At 39.5% G+C, this 23,706-nt stretch overlaps 1 protein-coding gene across 12 annotated transcripts in view; it reads left to right on the top strand.

Moving 5' to 3' along the window:
• The window catches only part of atp2b2 (ATPase plasma membrane Ca2+ transporting 2), a 141,477-nt gene extending 131,526 nt beyond the window's left edge, over positions 1–9,951 (top strand). For 10 of the 12 annotated variants that reach the window (XM_074678874.1, XM_074678902.1, XM_074678885.1 and 7 more), the window contains 6 exons: positions 512–703; positions 841–1,054; positions 1,139–1,350; positions 1,442–1,549; positions 1,714–1,896; positions 6,403–9,951. In XM_074678874.1, the coding sequence (XP_074534975.1) occupies positions 512–703; positions 841–1,054; positions 1,139–1,350; positions 1,442–1,549; positions 1,714–1,896; positions 6,403–6,714 (1,221 nt within the window). In that variant the 3' untranslated portion in view covers positions 6,715–9,951. Of the gene's footprint in view, positions 1–511; positions 704–840; positions 1,055–1,138; positions 1,351–1,441; positions 1,550–1,713; positions 1,897–3,395; positions 3,586–3,892; positions 3,943–6,402 lie in introns of all 12 variants that reach the window. The other 2 variants (XM_074678918.1, XM_074678944.1) reach the window with 1 other exon arrangement.
• Positions 9,952–23,706: the final 13,755 nt, after the last annotated feature.

Here is a 23,706-nt window from a genome sequence, read left to right as displayed (position 1 = left end):
GAAAACCAAGAGTTCTCTTGTTATATTATTTTTCAGTGTACATAATCTGCTATGAATTTATATCATATAGTCTTTCAATTACTTTTATTTAATCATGTTAATCTTGTTTATTCATAAACATCTTTTGCGCACTTGCCAGAAGAAGAATCCTCCCTCACAAGCTCCTTGTGGACTTTATTTCATTTTCCCTGGTGACTGTTTTAGAAGATTTTTTTTCCCATGTTTCCAACAGCAGGCCTACAGACAGATGGTGCTGTGTGCTTTATGGACTATGTAGCCCCTGGAGGCAAATTTGTGATGTTAAGCTACATAAAGTTGCTGTTTTATCCAAAATACTAATTTTACATCTTTGGTAACTACTTTGTTATCAATACTAATGGTAGTATAAGAGTATCCTTTTTTCATTTGGTATGTTTTATTTTGAAACCTCTGCATTCATTATGTAACTCACAAAAATGTACCACCTATCAGGGAGGGTGTCCTCAAGCACTGCTTTTTCACCCTCTCTCAGGGAATTGCTGGTACAGATGTTGCCAAAGAGGCGTCAGATATTATTCTGACTGATGATAACTTCAGCAGCATCGTCAAGGCGGTGATGTGGGGCAGGAACGTATACGACAGCATCTCCAAGTTTCTTCAGTTCCAGCTGACTGTGAATGTTGTGGCCGTCATCGTGGCTTTCACTGGCGCCTGCATCACCCAGGTCTGAAAGATGTGTATCATAAACAGTATTTAATGATCAGTTAAGTACAGATTTATGAACAAGTTTTGGCTATGAAGGTAAAATTGTTCTATTAAAGATGTTTCTCTTTTGTTCTATTTTCTGCTTTGTTTCTCCAGGACTCTCCTCTGAAGGCTGTGCAGATGTTGTGGGTGAACCTGATCATGGATACTTTTGCATCTCTGGCCTTGGCCACAGAGCCTCCCACAGAGTCTCTACTGAAGAGGAAGCCATACGGTCGCAATAAGCCTCTCATCTCCAGCACCATGACAAAGAACATCCTCGGACATGGGGTCTATCAGCTCGTCATCATCTTCACTCTTCTCTTTGTTGGTACGGACTCTGACTTCACTCTTCACTGTAAAATACCTCAAAGTTGACAAAGTCATTCAAATTTCTGATGTTTCGTTCCTGCAGGTGAGCAGATCTTTGACATCGACAGTGGCCGCAATGCTCCTCTGCACTCTCCCCCATCTGAGCACTACACCATCATCTTCAACACCTTCGTCATGATGCAGCTCTTCAATGAGATAAATGCTCGCAAAATCCACGGTGAGAGGAATGTCTTTGATGGTATCTTCAGGAACCCTATCTTCTGCTCTATTGTTTTTGGCACCTTTGCTGTTCAGGTAAGCAGTTATTATCGAGGATTTAAAGTTTGTGCTTGTTAAATAACATTCTCTTCTGCTGCCTTCATGATTTTTGCTCTGCTTTGTGCAGATTGTGATTGTGCAGTTTGGAGGAAAGCCATTCAGCTGTCAGCCTCTGGACCTGGAGAAGTGGATGTGGTGTGTTTTCCTGGGGCTTGGAGAACTTGTCTGGGGACAGGTAACAAGCAAACTCATCTGTTTCTCTGTCTACAATTTTCCCGCTGTGCTTGTTCCTTCTGCTGTTATCACAGTTTCACGTGTTTTATTCTTCCTCTGCGTACCTCTGCTGCACTGTAAGCTATCCATCCCTTTCTCTAATCCTCTTCTCTTTCTCTGTGTCAGGTGATAGCTACCATACCTAACGCCAGGTTGCGTTTCCTGCGGAGGGCGGGCCAGCTGACTCAGAAAGACGAGCTACCAGAGGAGGATGTGAATGAGGAGAATGAAGAGATCGACCACGCAGAAAGGGAGCTGAGGAGAGGACAGATCCTCTGGTTCAGAGGACTCAACCGCATTCAGACTCAGGTAAGAAAGAATCAACTGTAATTCAATTCTGCAATGCTCTACGTCATTTAAAAACATAGATCATTTTACTGAAAAAGGAGCTATTTTAGAGGATAAAGTTAAAAAAAGAGGGTTAACACATCCACTTGTGATGGCTTTTCGCTGTTTTGTGTTTGCTGTGTAATCAACTTTCAGTGGGAAGCCACACAACCTTACACACCTCAGAGAAACTTAACCTAAGAAGACGCATTACAGTGTTATGTGCTCATTATGTTAGTCAGTAACAGTGTTTAAGCTAATTATTCTCAAGATGATTCATTTAGGTACAAGAGGATGCAGCTTTCTGTCGCTGGGCTGAGACAATCGACTGTGTGCACCTGTGGGAGATCGATGCTCTGATCCTCCGGGGGTTCAGTTTGACTTTTACTGAATTGTTCTTACTGTGACCAGAACCGACACCACTGTGATATTCAAGGCAGTTCTGCACATGCCTTGGTTGTTTTCATCTCACCTGTTTCTCACTGATGGTTCAGAGGGAAAAAGATCTAATGACATGATGCAGTGGAAACACACCTGAGTTAGTCAGCTGATCGTCAAACCCTCTTATGTCTTGTTATGGTGTTTTAAATTGCAGCAACATAAAATGAGGCAAACATCCCAAGATGTCATCATAAGCTAAAAGTGAAGGGTATGACATGATGCCAGTAACCTGGAATGAACATTTGAAATAGAATAAATAGTATTAAAGTAAAATGTATTTATAGTAAGTGTAGAAAAACAAACAGTATGCAGAGAAACTTTCAAACTCCTCTGACAAGTTTGAAGCAGGATATGAATCAAAGTGAAATTAACCATGTTGTCTATCCATGACCACCAGAAACAAACAAAACCATCAGAATAAAGATTTATTTATACAGTGTAACATTTTTTATACAATTTACATGCTTTTTTAGACTTTCCACAGAAAAAATGTAGGGCTTGTGACATGTTTGACTACTCAAAAACAGTAACACATTTACAGGACAAGATAAGATGACATAAAGGATGTACTGCCCTGTCCACAGGGGGTGCCTGAGATCATCAGCAATCCCAACAGTCATGCAGATTTTTATTTAACTGCAAATTTTATTTGATCCACAATGTAAACTGATAATACCTTCAAATAATGTAAGTTGCTGTATCAATAGTTTTATATCCTCTGGTCTTTAAAGGGTCAGATCATGCAAATTCAAAAACTTTTCTCACCTCTTAAATGTTTGATGTTCATGAACACAAAAAAGCTTAACAGCAGCTACCTTCAAAGTCTTAGACAAAACATCTTTTCACAGGGTACTTTTTTTCCATTTATTTTAGGATACCGCACCCCGACCTTTAGCCGTCCACCTTCATTGAGTCATGACTGAGACATGTTGTGCTCCCTCTACCACCAAAGTCACCCAGCCAGTCAACCTGTGTTGCCATTTGGTGTGTGTCACTCTGAGCAGCCATTTGTCCTCTCCTGTCCCGCTCTCCTCCCACAGATTGAAGTAGTCAACACCTTCAAGAGTGGCACCTCCTTTCAGGGGGCGGGAGCTCTGAGACGCCAATCATCCACCACCAGCCAGACCCAGGATGTAACCAATGTTTCTAGTCCTAGTCACGTGTCCTTGTCCAATGCCCTTTCCTCTCCTACAAGCACTACTGCTGCTACTGCTCCTCCCACTACTGGCCGTGAGTCAGATCTCTGTCAGTCTGCTACTCTGCTCTCTTTTCTTCAGAGGTGTCATCATTTAAAAAACAAAAAAACCTGTTGACCTGTTTGGCATTTTATTCTTTAAAGCCAGTCTACCTGATGCAGATGGCATCTCTGAATATTTTTGTTTTTATTTGTTCTTCTTTCTTGCTCTCTGCTTTTTTCATTTCCTCTCTCTTTTCTGTCTTTTTGCTGTTCATACTGGACTTAAAATTCATCTTGATATCTCCTCCCATGCTTGGGTGTACTGTCCTCTCATTGGTGAATGTGTGTTTGTTTCCTCAGAGTGCTAGGAGCGCAGGACTAAGGGTGATACCCACGGCGTGACATTTCAGGTTGTGAGTTTGTCTTCCCTCTGCTCATCTCCCCCATCCATTACCCCATCCCCCAATCCCTCCATTTTTATGTCTTGAGGGACATTAATGTGAACTAATATCAATCAACTCACCGAGGACTGGGTAAACATTCAAGTATAAGTGGTGGCTTGTTAGTTTGCCAGTGATGATGCAGAACGGTTGAATTGAGCTGCTATGACAGGAAACCTAAAAACAGCACATTTACATTTATGGCCACTTTGGGTTACGGTGACTCTAAACAATGCAACTAAAATCAACTTACAGGAGTGAAGAAATCTCCCTCTTGTCTTGTTACAATCAAGCAAACAGTCTTTAACCTTGTTTATGTTTTTGTTTTTGTTATAAAAGATATGATGTCAAACTCTACTGGGGCTGTGTGAACAGTACTGAAGGGGACACATTTAAGCAGAAAACTGCACCTATAATCCATCCCGTCTTGTCGCTCCATTCTGTCGGTGTAGTTGACTGTCATGTTGCCATAGTTACAGACATAAAACCTCTGTAGCCCCACCGACGTATATTCAACCCCCCGCCCTTTTTTTCTGACACCCCATCAGTGTTACCTGTCAGACATCCTGTCACATGTGCTCATCCAGACAGACTTTTCTTATTTTCTTTATCTACCCCATTGTGCCACAGATACTACAGCAGCAGGATTTATATAAACAGAATATAGTGCAGTGTTACAGTATGTATGACAGTTATACTACACTGGAGGTAGTTTTTTCGGCTGCTGACGGATCATATCATCCTTTTTTTGAAGTAAAAACAGTATACTGGAGTGCGTGACTCAGTTATTTTACTTTTAAGGATTGCTTTTTTTTTTTTTTTTTTTAATTAAGGTTGTTAGAGTTAAATGTACCTGGTGAATGAATTAATGCCAGGTGAAAAAGCATGCAAGCTAGGCTACACTTTAATGCAGACAGGGCCTGTAACTTATCGAGCAAAAGACTGAAATATCCCTTTTAATAATATAAATATATTTCAGGCTAACATTTCTCATAACCCAGCTTCACATTCAAAACAGAATCTGTACTTATTCATTCATTTTTCATCTGCTGTATATCAGTGTCAGCTGGTTTAAGGAGTGGGATTGTAAAACGTTTGAAGACAATATTAAAATTTCCAGGGTGCAAAGTTAAATTTTTCACTCTTGTTTTTTCTTTTAGAAATCTTACATCCCTATTTGTAAATCTAAAAATAAAAGAGCAACATGAGACTTTAAAATATTTTTTTGTCCTTTTTACATTAGTGCTCTTATATTTGTTATTATGTTCATTAATTAACAACAGATGATCTGTTGATCAAATATGAGGAAGAGACTTTGTTGACCTAAGTCAGTATCCTCTAAAGAGCACTAAGTGGGGATTTTTTTCCCAACCAGGCTTGTAGATCATGATTACACATGCGATATCATCTTAATTTAAGCAACACTTAAATGGACTGTTGTCCTTAAAGCTTCACGCAGTGTTTGGAGTCTATACTTGAGTGTTTACTTAGAGGTGCATGGAGTTGAAAATGTGCGTTGACCGTCAGACCTCTGACAGTGAACTTATTATCTCCATCATTCACCTCCATGTGTTTTGTGTGAGCAGTCCACATCCACCTCACCGTCCTGTTGTCTTGTTGCATGTAGTTTGTTTACCTCTTGTTTACTTCCTGCGTTGATAATGTTTAAACCTGCTGTGTTCGCTCGTTGTCAAAAATGACACTGTTTGGTTTCTTTTTTTTCCTGAATGTCTTTTGTTGTGAGTTTTTACACTGCAGTGCTTGTGTTGAACAAACCTCCTCATGCAGGCTTGAGTTTGACTCTCTCCATTGCTCTGTTTGGGACCATGCTCTCCCCCACCCTGTGCTTTACTCGTATGTTTGTGTGGCCCACGCAGAGTCTGTGTGGAGATTTTCCCAGACAGTGCTCTGGTACCTCCAGAAGTTTTTATAGCACCTTGATTGGATCTCTTAGATCTAACCTCCTTCCTTCTTACTGACCTCGTCCACCAGATTTCTTCAAACTTGCATGTGATATTCTCCTTAATTTATTTCTGTGAGCATTCCATTTATTAACGTGGCTTGTTTCTAGGTATACAGCACATTGGACTAAAGCGTATACTTACAACGAGCGTTTATGTTGCTTTGTTTTCTTGAAATGTATGATTTTGTTGTGTTATTTTTTACAATTGTGTTCCTCACTGCTTTCTTAGTGCACGCCAAAATTTGAGTGACTTGTGAACTGTAGTCATCTTGTGAAAGCAGAACACAGACTGCAGATGCTATTTTACCTCCTCCTCCTTCCTCTCACCTCTTTATCCTCAACTGAGAGGTTCTCTCCTCCTCCGTCCTCTCTCCTCTCATCCCCAGGGTCCCTCCAGCCCTGCCTCTCAGTCTCTGGCATCAACTCTTACTCTTCTTCTTTTCTTCCCTCCCTTGTTTCTGCGACAGATCCGCGTTGTGAATGCATTCCGTAGCTCCCTCTATGAAGGCCTGGAGAAACCAGACTCCAGATCATCCATCCACAACTTCATGACACACCCCGAGTTTAGGATAGAAGACTCCACGCCCAACATCCCTCTCATCGACGACACAGACGACGACTCTGCTCGGAGGATGAGGAAGTACTCCAGCCAGCCCTCATCCCCCAACAAGAACAACAACGCCATCGACAGCGGCATCAATCTCACCATTGACACCAGTAAATCAGCCGCTTCCTCCAGCCCCGCCAGCCCACTTCACAGCCTGGAGACCAGCCTCTAACCCTGATTTTAACCTCGGCTCTAACCTCTAATGTCATTTCCTCACAGTCTGCGGGCACCTTCTCAAACTCCTCCAGAGATCTAAGTGCAACCTTTCACCTTGTAACACCCAGAATTTCACAAATCATCCCGAATTCCCAACACACCCCCTCGAAAAAATAACCATTTTCCACCTACACAGGACAGGTCCTGTGGCAGCATCCTCATCCCTTCCCTTAACCTTGAGCTCTTAAAGCCCTCTGCTTCTCTCAAAACAGAAAATCTAAAATATTACAGCAAGGTGAAAAGAAATGAACTTAACATACAATCAAAAAAAAGCGCAACAAAGCCACAAAACCTACACAGCCATCCTGCTTTTGTGGTTGTATGTGTATGGTGGCAGCGGCGGCAGCGGTGTGTAAGACCATATGCGTATTAGCATGTACTGAATAAGCGTGCTGCTGACTGCACGTGTGTGAAGCGTGACATTAGTGGCACCAGGAGGAGGACAATGAGGAGGGAGACTCTGCTGAGGAGTAAAAATCACAAAACAGGACAGACTCTAAACTCCCCTTACGCTCCATCTCCTCAACAATAACATTGTCGATACTGATAATAGTTTAAATTAAATTGAAAAACATTGTTATTATTCTGATTCTCATTATGATTATTATGGTTATTATTATTGTTGCTCCTGCATGAATGTACATTACCCAAGTTTTATTCAAAAGGGTTTTAGTTTAATTGGAGTTCTTTTGTTGTGACGGGCTAAGGCTTTGCAGTGGACTACTACTTTAAAGACAGCTTCTCTGAGTTCCTGGCCTGCAAAGTTCCCTTTTCTGTGTGGCATGAACATGTACCCGACTGTAAAAATTTCTTTCATCCATAAACAGAAATGTGTAACGAGGTGGTAGGGCTCAACTTGCACAGTAGTTTTGCACCTGTCAGAAAAGAGGAACACAAAATAATATTGATGATGACAGCATTTATGGGATATATTCTATAAATATAAATACATATAAATATATTTAGAGAGAGTTTATCTTTGTTTGTCGGCATGTTGCCTTGTTCCTGCTTCAATGGCTCAAAATACTTTGACTTATTTATGTCTTAAAGAGAATGTAATTTGTTTACAACCTCGTAGAGATAAACTTCCTGGTTTGCAGAGGGAGAAAGAGGCGGAGCTACAGCTCAGAAGGACCAGAGCTGTGTTGGTGTGTTATTACTGAAAAACCATGTGCTGGAATTTGCCTGCTATCTTTTCAATATTGTAGATATTTTTAGAGGATTGACAAACAAAAAGAAACCAAAATATTATGGGAAACGTAGTAAATGTGGAATCTTAGTATTATGCTATATGATTGTTGGGATCAAGTTGGAGTGGCTTGCCTTTCATAACAGGGGGCCTCCTTTATGTGACAGAGGGGGAATATTTTATTCTTTTTCTGATTTTTTTTTTTTTTATTTATTGTGGGTTTTTCTGTGCTTCAGTACTAACCTGGGGTCAGAGTTTGAGTCAAAGGCTGAGTCCAGGACCTTTACATTGAACTGTCTTCTCGATAAACCTGCTTGTTCCAAGGACTTAAGGTTTTAAAAATATATGTGACCATCAAAAGGCTGCAATCAAGTCATTTAAGAAATCTGCAGAGTTATATTTAGCTAATCTGTGCCGCACAGAAATCAGACTTTTCTTTTGTTTTTGTTAAGAAATTTGATGATAGCGTGTTGTTTTTTTTATTTAAGTTGATTTATTTTTTTGGTTTAAAAGAATATCCTTTCCTCTAGCAGAGGGACACACACACAGCCCCACAAAGCTGTTGGCATTTTTAACATCTAAAAAAAGGAAAAACTGAAAAAAGAAAAAAAAAAAGAATTACAACAAAAATGGAATGTTGCTTTGACTCTTTTTCTATATATATAAAAAAGAAAATCCTTTTCTGCACTATCTGGTTATGAATGAAAACTTCTGTGGTGTAATTCTAGATGTGCTTTTGTGTGTTTTAACCAAGCTTGTCTTCCTGCCGTCACAGAATATACAGTAATCTAGCATCTCAACTGTACTCACTAGTTGTAAACTATTTATTGTGCTTTGACCAATCAGACATGACCAGAGAGACGTGACATACAGAAGGCACATTAACCCTGTCTTATTGCACTCAGAAGGACATGGCCACTTAACTAGCCTGTACTATTGTTATTTCTATTACTAACTGAAGTCATTGGCAAGCATGACATGATAGGCTCATTATGCAACTTGAGAAGAATTGACGTTTTTTCTACTTAAAAAAAAATCCTATAGACTACTACAGTATATAAAATAATTTATGCGAGCATCTCTTTTCTTTTCTATCCTCCTCCTCCTCCTCTGTCATTTCCCAGTCGATCCGTCCATCTGGAGAGGGTGCACAAGCTTTACCAGTCAGCTCAGGCGTGTTGAAAAAGTCACATGGACCACTTGAATAAATATGTCGTATTTAAGTTGAACAACAACAGTCTGGATTCTGATATTCTGCTTAGAAGATGTTGATTTATTTTGTTTCCTTTCGACATTTCAACTTGAAAAATTATTTGTTTATTTGTCTGTACAAAATGAAAACAATAAACATAACAAAAAATACAATAAAAGCAACATCATTTTCAATAAATATAAAAGAAAAGAAAAGACTAAAGCAAACATTCTCCGACCACTTTTACATCCAGGAGGACATTCAGCTTTAAGAGGATGCAAAGACGACTATTGAAAAAGAATCTTTGTAAATACAGCAGTGGGTCCACTGAGGACCATAACTCCATGCGGACTGATGTGAAAACGGGAACTCTTCCTGACTACATCTCCCATCATGCACCACAATGAGTCATACTGCCAACACAGCTGTTTGGCTGTATGTATTAATCACCGCTCCTGTCAGAAACACTTTGAAACATCTTGTGATTACATCCAATGATAACACGTGTTGTAACAACCAATAATTATGTTGAAGATGACACCGACAATGATGACAATGATGATGATGATGATAATGCTGATGATAATGATATCAATGATACTTCTTGCAATATACTCTCACCTGCCTCGATGTACTGTATTTAGCAGCATGCAGTTTGTGGAACAAAGAAAAAGAGAAATGCCAACAGATAACCTTTTGGCATACTTAGCCATTTATGGGTAAGTGATTTAAGTGTTCATCTTGTTTTTATGATATTTTTTTTATCTATACAATAATTGTAAATAAAGAACTCAATGTCTTTGTTCATTTAATACTATGCAAAAAGTCATGCTTTTCTGATTGTTACCCACCCTTAATCCTAGAGTGTGTTGCTGGAATGTTTGTGGTCTCAAAAGTCAGTGAAAACAATGTGATGTAAATTATTTTCTAGCTTGAGGAAAAAGTTAAATGATGATGAAAATTCTTATTATGATACCATGAGGAGGATGATAATGATGGCGGTGACAGTGATGATGATAATGACAATGATGATGATGATGAACTGTGACTCTTGCTGCTTGACTGTCCCATTTACCACACTCCTGACAGGAGCGCAAGTGAAAAAAAAAAAGAAAAAGAAAAAAAAACATAATAAAAACAAAAAAACGAAAAATCACTAAATAAATCTCCCAGAGCAGCATGACCCAGCATGGTGTGTCCTGGCCCCGTGTCACATGTCCTGTTCTGATTCGTTGTGCTTCACCTTCCAGTGTGCGCTTTGATTTTGACTGTTTTCCCTTGTTTTTGTTGGAGAAAGTACTGCCGCTAGTACAGCTTAGTTTGGAGGATTCTGGTCAGGCTGCTAGAGGCTTTTACCCCTTAAACTAGTAGTCCCTGCCTGGTTCACCTTGTGACCTCTTATAATGAGGTAATTTCTACTTCAAGGCAGCCATGTACAGTTACTGCAATGCCACTGTTACAGGTCAGCCTACAGACTCCTGTCCTATGCCGTATTTTTCCTCTTTCTTTTTTTTAACTCATATTTTAACACAAGCCAAAATAGACTTTGCATTGATCCCCTGCAGTTGTAATGAGACTTAAAGCCTGTTCTGCCTAGCTAATTGCTAACAAGCCAAAAGGTCATGTGAACATATTGCTGTTTGCAGGTTTAAAGTTTACCATTTCTCTATCATAGAACCAATATTTATGGAAACATCATAACCTTTGATGCTATTTATTATTTAACCTACACATAGAGTCAGGGGATGATCAAGTTTGAAGGATTCACCCTCTGGGGGTCATGACAGCTGTCCAAGCAACCACGGCGGTCAGTTCTACTATTTCAACCAAGGCCGAAAACTCAAGCTGTGCACACTGAGATACACATGTTTTTATTTTCCTTTTTTTTCACAGTTCCTCTGATTTTCTTCTACATGTATAGACAGCTTGATTTTCCCTGAACTGTTAAATCAATAATATTTTCCAAGCTGTGTTGCCACAACATAGCTAAACTCCAGATTTAGCCTCCAATTAGCTGACTACTTTAGTTTTCTGCTTGCATTGTGCTTATTTAATCACAGGTGAGTTGTTAAATTCCTCTTGCTGCTTTTCCCACACCATATTTTCAGATTTCCCCTCAAGTTTTCCAAATCTGTAGTCTGGATAAATACATCAACATTCCTGCTGTTTTCCCTTCTCCTTCATCCATGGCATTATGTCCTGATGCCTGCAGCTTATTAAAGTCGGTCAGCCTCTGATGTGGGAGGGATGCTGGTGCCTGAAGAAAATCTTAGCATCAACTTAATCTTTTCTCAGAATGGGACTGTGCCTGCAAGTATCAGTAAGATTTAAGACTGTTTTGACAAAGATAAACGTGCAGATGTGCGGATCGTGTTGAGCTGACTGTACCTTTAAAATGATGGCAAGCGCAAACCATGTGCCAGTGAGGGATGGATGGAAACCAAACATCACTCTGTAGACAGAAAAGATAAGGTTTCTGCTCTACCAAGTGAGGTATTAAGCTTGTTTATCAGAAGACATCTTCATATTTTCATCCACTGGAGGACAGTATTTCACCAGAGATAACATGAGAAGGATGCTTACCCATGAAAAGATCCCTTCAAAGTTTCTGCCAGCAAATGGAAGATCACTGATGCTGAACAAAGCTTATCATGATTTAGTGCTGTTATGAAAAGATGATACAACTTTGGTTTTAAATAGTGGCACGCTGGTCATTTTACTCTGATTTTTTCAGGTTTGTTAAATCAAGATTTTAGTCCTAACATAAGATTTAAAATCGGTCCCAACTTCTGCAGTTAAAATTGACTGCGTTGGTGAACAGCAGCTGAAAAAACTCAATCAACAATCACAGGACAATATTATCATTCATCAAAAATGGTGCTCTCAAAAATAATATATCATAAATGGGATGTCCAAAAAAAAGTGTATCCTGTCAGAGATCGTGGGATCATAAGATGATATTCACTCACCAGCTCTGCTGCCATTGTCTGGATTGCAGGACAGGATCTCATGTGATGATGGTTGAGCCCTGTAGCTCTTTGACCTACTCTCACTTCTGTGTCCAGTGACAGACATTCTCAGGATGGAAACAAATTATTTCATCACACAGTGTCAAAAGGCAGACGTGTACTAAGCCATGTTCTTTATGTACATTAATTCAAATTTGATATGGTGTGTGGGATCAGGTTGTCCCTGGTGTCAATTTTGTAGTGGGGAATTAATAATTACTCTGCGGTTTTGGCCAATTAGAATCAATCAGGCAATGTTTGTCAATAACTCTGACTCTGGATACTCTATTTTAAGTTTGTGACCGATTAATGAGGGGAATATCTTGTTTCTCACTTGCTGAATTTACAGTGTGATCTCCAGCTCAATACTACTCTATATATCCTGTTTTTACTGAATGGGTGATGTCATGAGTTAATTAGAGCACTTTTTAGCTCGGAACCCAAGCGATGTAGACTAAAAAAATATAAATATGGGCTAAAAGATGCAAAAACGGGAACAACGGAGTTGACTTAACTGTGTGTTGTCTCTATGAATGGCTCCTCTCTCACAATAAGTTGTTTCATCTTATACTTAGTATTATATTTTTAATAAAATACTGAACTAAGAAGCATAAATATAAAATAAAAGTAAAATTAAAGAATTTCCAAGAGAGGTGAAGCCTTGCATTTAAAGAATATGACCCTTGGCCCACTACGCATCATGAAAATGATGAAGTATCTAGAATGGTGGTGTATTTGCAGTAATGATAAATATATATAACTTTTATAGGAGTGATTGAAAAGGTTTCAGTTCCCAGTTTATAACGATGCCATCAGTCTAAATGAAATGTTGAAAATGAATTGATCACCTACTTAAGGCAGGCTGGGCTGATATAGATTCCGACTCAAATTACTGTTAATAAAGGGGAACTGGGTCAGTGCAAAGATGAATGAGTCATGTTTGTCTTTAGGAATCTCCTCAGCAATGAGTCTTCATGAGGTTGTGGTGTTTGTGTGTGTTTTTGGTCATCTAGAGCCTTTTCGATTACAGTTTTCAAACCATGATACATTTCGATCACCTCCTTGGTGAGATCATAAAGAAAAGTGAAATGGCTTACCATTAACATTTATGGCCTTGTCACTGACCATTGGCTGAAGCTTTTTCCTGAAGAATGACCAATGTTATCCCAACAGTTTTGTACAATAACCATATTTGGCATTGTTGGTTTATCAGTTTCTTCTAGCCGTCATCGAGACCTCTCAAATGAAAGAGAGGGGATTAAAAAATGGCCCTGCAATGTTGTTTCTCAGTCGTCTAGGGTATGACAAACACAAAGGGGTTTCTAACAACAGGGTTTGGGTTAGGGTTGGGCACAAACCATCAAACATAATGCATCAAAAGCTTGTACACCCGAAGGACAAAACAACCAGGCACAAACAATCATAATTTACATTATGAGTGATGGACGGACGTACATGTTGGGAGAAAAAAAATCCCAACTCCTTTACTTATTTTAGACTGAGCAATGGAGAGTCAGCTAAAGGCCACAAGACATCAGTCTACTTATCCTGGCCAAAAAAGACCTCTGGATGGAATATGAAGATGCCATCAACTCAAAAAAGTCATGCTTTAACAGGGCTGGAAACCTGATTCACTTTTGATACAACACAGTTTCTGATTCTCTGAACAGCTGAAACCCTGTGCACCAAGATCAGGTGACCCCCATGACCCACCTACAACAGAGGCTTTAAACAACCCCAGACTAAGCTTCATTCCCAGTCCAAGTGACTAATACCAAACAACTCACCTATGATGGAGAGTGCAAGCTACACAAGAAGAAACTAGGCCCCAACTACTCATGAAGAAGTAGACGTGGACGATACCTGGAGTAAGTTATCCTTTTGATGGTTAACATTCAATCACTATGATCACTGTCATTTCTGTGAGCTAGGGAGGCTAAAACTTCTTCCTTTGGCCACAAAAGCTCTGCAAGCACTGCAACAGTAAAAAAAAAAAAACTTTATCAATGAAATTGTCAGGGAATTGCATAAATGTGTAAACTAAAGTATCACTAACTTGTCCCTTTTTGACCTGTAGTTAACATTTATCTGCTAAATTCAAACAATAAGAATCATAAACCAAGACATTAGCATTAACCCTGCGTTAGCTTTAGCATTAGCCTGGTAGTGAGTGTAATAGCATCAGCATGCGCAGCCGTGCCTGCTGTGGTGGCACAGCCTGTGAATATAGAGTGGGCTCCCACAGCTCGGAAGATTAGCGTCCGAGTGTATTCAAGTCCATGTGCGAGGGCCGATTTCCAGGAAGAATAGCCCTTTATTGGGCCCCAAGTTGAATCCTGCTGCTTCCCTTTGGCCCAATAGAAGGCTGCAGTAACTGACAGTCCTTTACAATCAGCCAACACTGGTGGAGGTTTTGGGGCTCTCATTCTTCTTTTTCACTCTTTTTCTCCCAAAGGATTGATTTTGAAATTACTCTTTCTCAGCCCAGTGGGTGTATGGGTTGGTATATTTGTGTGCATTCGTCCGTATATGTGGGTTTGTGTGTCTGATTGCAGCCTCCCCCAACACACACTCACACACACGCACACGTGCACATTTTTGAATGCCAGTCTTGGCAATTGTCTTAATGGGATAAGGGGTGACTATGGTTCCTGTTTTGGGGGATGGGAGTGTGGGAATGACATGGGAAAACACACACGTTGCATTCATGGCACTTACAGCCATGTTGTCTTATGAATCAAAACAAAGGTGATATGTGTTGGCTTAAAGACACCTCTAGGCTATAAATACTTTTCAGACTATCTAAAACTGAGATGACACACCTGTGGGCACAGCAGAGACATTTTCACAAACAAGATTAAATCAAAAATACAAAAAGTGATGACTCATTTGTTCCACATCAGATTTTATGTGAAGTTTGGAACATTTTTTGTTTTTGTTGATGGTTTCACACAGTGTGCAATCTTAAGGTCATTTGAGGGGAATGAAAGAAGTGATAATATGGATCCCTGAAGGAGGGGTCAGGTTGATGGAGCTGTTGCAATGAGGAGTTCTGACCAGTAGGGGTCATTTGCGGCATAATGTTTATTAAGGCACCTTGCTTTAGTGCACAATCATACTAAAAGAAAGCCAAATGCTGTTGATTTTCCCTTCTCAAACTGATAAATTTACTGATAAAATAAAAAACCCTTGAACTTAATCTTATTCACCTCTGATTATGTCTCAAGAGCATTGGCTGTGCAGAGGTCAAATGTCTTTGGCTCTACATGGATTGTCATGAATAAATCAGAGAGGTCTTTCATATCTGAATCAGAAACCCTCTGTAAAGGCAGAGATCAAAAACAGTATTATAAATCTGCGATTTCAACTGCTGGCGTAGGCGAATGGATGAATTACTTTTTGAATTCACTGGTCATATATTGTGGTACAAGCATCTTTCACCAAACAGCACAAAGCCATTATTACCGTTCAGTGGCATAACATCATGGTGATAGGCCCTGGTGCAAATATTTATCGGTGCCCCCATCCCTGTCCTAAACTCAAGCGCTTTGCACACGCACACACACACACACACACACTTGGACATACACATGCTTGGACACACACAGCTGCTTGAGAGAACTGCTATTGTCACCATGCAGGCTAACACGTGACCGGCCACACACTCATCCTGCAAAACAGCTGTCACGTTGTTGTGACTTATCATGACTGACAGGTATCTAGGTGGTTTGAAGAGTTACCATTTCCTCCTCCCATACCTGCAACTCAGTATTACCTTACTGACCAATCTCAAGCTATTCCATTCACATAAAAGTGGCCTGTGGCTATGCTGGACAGCTACTCTTTTTTTCTTCCATCATGGACCCCTGGCAGCGTCTGGGCCCTGATGCAGCTGCACCGGTTGCACCGTCCATATTTACTCTACTGCTACCATTGTATAAACTAAGATCTTGAAAGTATAATATTTTAAACCATCATTAGAGGCTAATCGCAAAAGTCTAATCCTGCCAGAAGTTATTATATGGGAGAACACTAAAACTGAACCAAATGAACAGAGGTGAATCCAGACTTTTTGACTTGGGTGCCCCAAATGGGAGGCTGACCTATGCAACGATGGTTTTACCTATGTGTGCAAAAATAACAAATAAGTCATTCTTCATTTATTGTACCGCTTATAACTACTAGTGAAGTCTAACAGATGTTTTATATCCCTGTGTGCAGTGTGGTGTGTGAATGCACTAAATTGGAACGTTCTCATGTTTTGGTGAACCGTAAACTATACAGCTCAATTTGCAAATGATGAACAGGCATGTGAATATTGCTCACTCTGGAGACAGTGAATGACCAGTTAAATTCAAAAGGTGTCAAGACTTGCCAAAAGTTACTGAGTGTTCAATAGATTGATCTTTATTTATAAAGCACCAAATTACAACAAACATCATCTCAAGATGCTTTCAGAAACAATGACAGGCCTAGACCTGCTAACATAATATTTTTAACAGAGACCCAACATTAAGACAACATTAGGAGATTTTTCTGATCTTGACCCACCATGAGTACAGCACTTTGCAGCATTAAACATGTTAAAGTGGTAAGAACAAACTTCCTTTAAACAGGCAGAACCCTTGAGTAGAGCCATCTTCCTCATATGTGTTTAGGTAAAAGAGTTGTGTTTAATTGTGACTGATGTCAGATTTAAGCCAACACAGACAGAATACTTGATTTGGGCCCCTCCTCTGGCAGGGGAAACACCCAGACCTGGTTAATAGGATTATAGCTTGACACCTGGGATGGCAACTACATTTCAAAAGTTGCTTGCATGAATATGCAGTCATGTGATCATTTTTATCCACTTGTAATTGTTATATTTTTCATAATTCATAATTTATTTATTCTTTTTAGGATGAGCTTCTGGGTTTCTATTCCTTTTGTAAAATATGATCCATCGCCAGGGAACACAATGTAGTACACAACATACCCACACACAAACTGCCTGGCATGCCTGCTCTCTTCCAGTTACCAATTCCAAAGAGTTTGTGATTTATTTCTCTACTTTTTTCTTTCTTTCTTATGACAGCTCAAAGACGGGTGTGTGATTACTGTCCTCCGTCTAAACCCCACAGGTATAATCCTACCCCCACCCTTACTATGTCAATACTGAGATTTCAGCAAGCGATAAGTGAAATGACAAATTCAGAGGAGGATGTGGGGGCGTTGTATTTCCCAGACTGATAAACATTTCAGCTTGAAGTAAAGATGAGCTGAAGAGGGGGAGGTGGATGGGTGACAGTTGGAGAGACAGACAGAGAGAGAGGACCACCAGCAGCCACTATTTGTATGATATCTCCAGTTTGTCTTCATTACCCATGGTCCATTGCACTCCAGGATGTACTGAGAGCTTATACATCAAAAGACTGCCTGGCAGGTGAGCATGGAGAGACGGAACTAAGAATAGCTCAATGTATAATTGCACATCAGGCTTACTATGATAGGTCTCCCATGAGAAATCTGCAGGGTGAAGGGCTTGAATGAAATTATTACCTTGGTGCTCATCAAGTCAGTGACCATGTAGGTGAAAATGACAGTTATCGATTCTGACACTTTAGTCCACATTTGGCATATTTTTAAGAAAAGGAGTATTCCTTCAAAAATTAAGATCCCCCTAGGAAAGTATAAGTCTGTGGGACTGAATGTTGATTTGCAGTGGGCACAGAAAAGATGACAACACTCACTACATGTATTCTGATCCTAACTATTTAGACTTTATTTCCAAAGGCTTATCTGTCTAACACTAGGGACTTGGTAGGAATGCAAAATGATGAGACTGTTGTCCAAGGCACATTTTCCTTAAGGTAATTGATTTGGTGCTAATACCATGAAGACTGTGGTCTAGGTTTTTGGGAAAATGCAAGACAAAAACCTTTCGTAATGGTATTGGTGTGGCTATACTCTAATGAGGCAGAGTTGTGCCTTGAAATGTGCTCCTTAAGACAACCCAGCAATGAAAAAATTGTCAACCTCACCACTAAGTCAGCACCGGATTAACTAGCTGGTTAAATGAATTGTCAATATTAGTTTAGGCCCAGAATGCAGGTCAAGTGTGTCTGAGCTGTATTACAGTCACCTATCCCTAGCCCAAGTTTTAGCTACTACCTGGATGTAAACAAACATAGTTGACAGTTTGTTGCAGTTTTGCATTGATCTAGAAAATTGAGATACATGGAGAAAATATAGACTGTGTCACATCATAACCACTTAACCAGAGAATGCAGAAGATCAAAAGCTGGTGAAGCTTGCTTTGCTGATCATAATTCACACTCATCAAACCACTGTCTGCTTATATTACATGCAGATTTATACAGTAATCCTATCTTAAAGTGGGATGAGTAAACTACTCCATTTCAACTGTTTCAACTGTACATTTACACTAGTTGGCTAATTTCTGTTTAAACAGCCAAGGAAAGTCCCTTCAAAACCCTACTAGTTTTGCCCACTTAAAGTGCATTTTATTTTCCGTTTTCAGTAACAAAAGTGGAGGCTTGCAAAATGAGACTAATGCCAGATTGAAAATGGAGATTTTGTATTTAAGTCACTTTCAATCCTCAAGACACCAGAGGAGTGGGGAATTTTAATTTGAACCATGTGGATAGAAGAAAATTAACCAGGATGAGAATGTTGATTGTAAGTTTGACAGTACAACATCAGTTTGTCCTTAAAGTCCTGGGTCCATCAACACATTCAGCCACACCTGGGAACCACGATGACAGATTAGTTAGAAAATACTTTGTGCCAGAACAATGCTCCTTAGCAGCTACATGCTAATTTTAGTCCCATAGGTTAAGGCCTAGTCACCACATGCTTGCAAGCTATGTATACCCCAGTTTTGATTTTAGTGCATCTGCAGGTCTCACTTTGGATATTCAATTAGGATTCTTAAATTCTTCTTTTCCTGAACCCTGACCTGGAACTAGTTTTCATTAAGACCTCTCAAGGGCTAATGCTCCTGGGAAGACATAGAATAAATATAAAATATAACAAATATCACTTAGAAATCGTTCATAGCTATTAACAGTAGTAAATTAAAAGTTGTTCAGAAGAAAGTTTAAACTTTTCAAGTGTTGGCTTTGTCTGTGTTGTTGCTTTTTTCCAACTGAAAGCTGTCACATTAGCACCAGACTCCAACAGTATTAATATTCAGCATATCAATATCTACTTTTTGGTATGTCTCCAGGGTTTTTGCTGGCAGCTCTCACTCACTACTGGGTGGCCTGGTTTGTAGCTTCTCAATGTGCCTCTTTTGCCAAGTAGAGGAAGCTCTTGGACTCTCTGAGGAAAGCAGAAAGGTGGAGTCGGTGAGTGTGTATGCATGCTTACGCCTATGTTTGCAACTTAAGCTTAACCATCACGGCCTTTTACTATCTTCTAATACTGTCACACTGACATTGTGAATGTAAACACTCTCTTTGTCGGAGATCAGACTAATTGTTGCATCGGGATAAAAGAGGCGCTGAATTCAAGAGGGCTGAATGGCTGCAGTGGATTGGCTGCAGCTAGTTTGTTGAACCTGTGCTTGGGATCTGTTGCACTGGGCTCTTTGTCTTTCATTTCCCCTTGCTTCTTTTCTCTTTACTTCTCTTAGCGGATTCTTTTTGTTGATGGTGAAAATTGTGCATCAATGCAGTCTAAAGCTTCCTCAGTGAAGTGACCCGTGTTGAAATGTTCTAGGGCTGTCTGGTTGAATTGCTCAAACAAATTGCTGTTGATATGAAGATGTGGGGTGCTGTCTATTGAGCAGGCGGTTTATACACTTGGCATTGCTTCAGCATAAAATGGACTGACCCTGGCTAAAGTTATGACTTTCTCCACTTGGAAATCTCCTTTGAGTGGATTCAGACCTAAACAGGTTACACTTATCAAATGCATTAAAGAAAATCTTGTGTAATGAAGCTTGGCAAAAGGTTCAATCAAAAAACATCTTTGAGGTTATGCAGGCTTTAATGTAGAGTTTCTTTTTTACTTCCAACTCAAACAGCTGACTGTGGGTGTTGTTGCTGACATCTTATTGCTGTCAAAGATTACAATCTGTTCCTTTTTTTACTTTCAGTATGCAAATAAGGTAACTCTTCTTCATCCCTCCCACTCCAGATCTCATGAGAACCAGCAATCTGTAAAGCTCTACGGATCTCACTGAAAATGGTGTCTGACTTATGATACAAAACTTTTTATGCTGCGCTCAGTAGCTAGAAGATACAAACTGGGGTCAAACTTTAATCAGCCTTCTCTGATACGCCAAAGAACAATTACTACTGTCTTACATCTATAGATACAACATTTCCCAATAGAGATATATTTTATAAACCAGGGTGAAGGATCAATTTTGGCTTGAATATTGTCTGTAACTTTTGTTCAGTGCACCCAATTTCACACCAATTCCTTCTAGTTTAAAATTTGCTTTTTGTCTCTGTTTCCTAAGATCGTTTTAACTTGATTGCCAAGACTGTGTAAGTTCATTATAAAACACTGACTACATAATATATGGATGTAGTCTCCTTGGCATCACCCATTGGCTTCTGATATTGTATTTTGAAGCCTGTCATCAATGGGGACCATCATGAAAAAGTTTTTCCCATTAAACTCTGTTCAAGTTTAGATGAGGTACAGATAACTTCAAAAATTATGGGAAAAAAAACTTTTGTCAAAGTGTGTATTGATCATGAAATTAGATTTCTATGACAAAAAGTATATTGAAACAGGTCACAAACATGGTTATTTTTGCTCTAAAGATCTTCTTCTCTAAATAGCTGTGTATATAGTTGCTCGTGCTTCTGTAGCCAGCCTCAAGTGGACACTTAGTGCACTACAGTTTTTTAGCACTTGAGCATTAGCTTCATAATTTAAGACAGGAGGCTGCCGCATATATTATAACACTCATGAAAGAAATACTTCAAAGTCATACAAATAAGAAAATGTTTTTTAAAAAATTCAAAGGATAATTATACCCTGTGCTTGGTATAAAATCTTTCCACTTACACAGTGCCATTTTCTTGATCTGCAATTCTTTACAACATAAGGGGGCTTGTTTGGGGGACATGTAAAGGGACATGGAGAATAACTCATCTTCTTTCTAGCAGGCTGAGTCACATAAAAAACAGGAGTTGCATCCTCCCTATTGAACTTTTTCAAACACTGAGAGATCCTTTAAGTCCCTGCTAATTTGATCAACAAGCACTGAAAAATGAAAAACGTGAAACCGTGTTCTAGCTGTGCCATCAAAGTACGACACTTTGTTGTAAAATATGTGCAAACAGCCCATGCAGAAACCTTTTTGAATGCACTTTTTAAATTTTGAAAAGAACTGTATTTGCTTGAAAAAACTCACTGGCAAAATGTGCAGCACTCACAAAAGGTTGGAAAAACAATACAACAAACCATTGTTACGTAACCTCATGTGAGAAGAGAGAGGGAGAGAAGCCAATAGACAGTTTTATTCTCTCTCCTCCTCTCATTGTCCTTCATTTTTCATTCTGTTTCAGTCTGATCTAGTCTTCTGCTTATTTATTATCCCACTTTTCCCTCTAACCAACTGCAGTCCTTCCATTTAACCTGTGCAGCCTCTCAGCCTAGTTCGCTCTAACTCGCAGCCTCTCATAAAAGACTAATGATAGGTGTCCTAGCAACATGTCTTTTCTTTTCTGATGTCCTAACTGGACTGCTAAGTGACTCTATTCCTCCCGACTCCACCAACCAATGGAACAACAAGTTTGCAGCCCTTTATGAGCCATGAGGCCAATGGTTTTGGAGCATCTTGTGCAGTAGTCAGCAGGCCAGGAAGATAATGGTTGAAAGGAACGACCCGTGGTCATCGTGTTAATAGACCAGACAGTGCTCGGGTGGGAAGTTTTCTCTTTTCAATAAACATGTCTGTAGCTGACAACTTGAAAAGCAATTTTATAAAATCAGTCCTACACTTGTGACCAAAAGTAGAGAACAAATTCTAACCCAAACTAAAATATAAGCACCTGAAACAGCCTTACGCCCGTCCGATATTGTCAAAGTTTGATCCCCACCAAGCGTTCCTCCTCTGATAATGTTGTACAGAGCAACACAAAAAAGACTTGACTCTGCCTGAAAGGAACAGAGTGTTTGCCAGCCGCTTTGGGTGGCCGTACTTTTTATGCAGGGCACTTCCTTTACACTTCTAATGACGAGTGACCCTTGCGTGAAGGGATTCTTAGAGACTAGGTCAGGCTTTTAGAGTCAAGGGAGTTCCTAGTGCACTAAGTCTATCACGCCTGGAAACCAGGCACTCAACTTGTGTATGAACAAACCCTCCTAACCCCTCAAACTCCTTTTAAAGTCTGTAAAGAATATCTTTTTCAAGCAGCATGGGTTACTTAGACTTGTTATGATAGGCTGATCATCCATCATCAGCTGGTGGCTCAACAATCATGTTTTTTTGTTTTTGATTTTTAGACAAGGAAACTCATTCATGTTGCATGCTCGGGTGCAAAGTGACTTCTGAGGAGGACAAAGAGGTGTGAGTTGGTATGCTACGAGCAAAGTCCCAGGAGCAACCGCTTTGACAAAGGGAACTAGACTGTTGACTTGGATTCATAAATCAAATGGGGTCACTGCCTCTTTGAAGAGTGAGGCTTGACTTCCCACGAGACTTCACCCAACAAACTCCCTGGGTAAAGAAATAAAATAACTTAAATTTTAGGATTTCAGAGATTAGATTAAGGTTAATACTTGATCCTAGATTTAAGACTTAAAAAGGAGAAGTATGTAGCTATTCATTTATTTTAAAACCTCTGTTGCTGTTGAATAATTTGACCAAAGTATAAAAGAAGCAAGACTTCAAAGAGCTTCTTAGAGCTCAAACAAACATTTTTTCTGCATCTTTACAACTCTATTGTGCATTCTGCCAATGTAAAAAAAAATGATTTTGCTTTCATAAGCTAATTTGGCTGTAATCATGGAACAATCACAGTAGCTGGACTCTGATGCATCATATAGTGAATGAGACTAAGCTAGGAGCTGTTTGGATAATAACCCATCTGTTCTTACAGTGCAGACCACAGACTGTAAAGTATCTGAACTTTGCACCTGTGACAGCACCCATTTCTTTCTGACAAGTTTTGATTCCTATCAGTGAGTGACATATTTAGAAAAGCTGAACTCAACCTAGCTTTGTGCAAAACTTGTAAGTTTAATAACTTTGGAAATAAATACTTATAAAAAATAAATAAATCATCCCTGTACAGTGTGTACCCTTAAAATAATGATGTACCCAGCCCAAACTGTTTTTGAACCAGGTTAATAAACATGTTTATTTTTGCTGTAAAGATTGGTTTTCTTTCGCTTGATATGCAGTGGAATGTTGAAGAACTGCAGTTTGTAACACTGCGGTGACTGCAGTCATGCTAGCCCAACATAAAAATGTAAAATTGAACTAAGGGTCAACCTTAAAGATTTTCATTTCAAAAAATGTATTTCTCTAGTGGTGAAATCCTGAGTGAGATTTCAAGATTTTGTCAACTTCACTCTTTTGACTGAGCT

The sequence above is a fragment of the Halichoeres trimaculatus genome, unplaced genomic scaffold (genome assembly GCF_033239565.1).
Source record: "Halichoeres trimaculatus isolate MK-OKI-2021-1 unplaced genomic scaffold, fHalTri1.1 fHalTri1_scaffold_1, whole genome shotgun sequence".
NCBI lineage: Eukaryota > Metazoa > Chordata > Actinopteri > Labriformes > Labridae > Halichoeres > Halichoeres trimaculatus.
The sequence above is the reverse complement of the archived record's forward strand: the minus strand, read 5'-3'. Positions and strand labels throughout refer to the sequence as shown.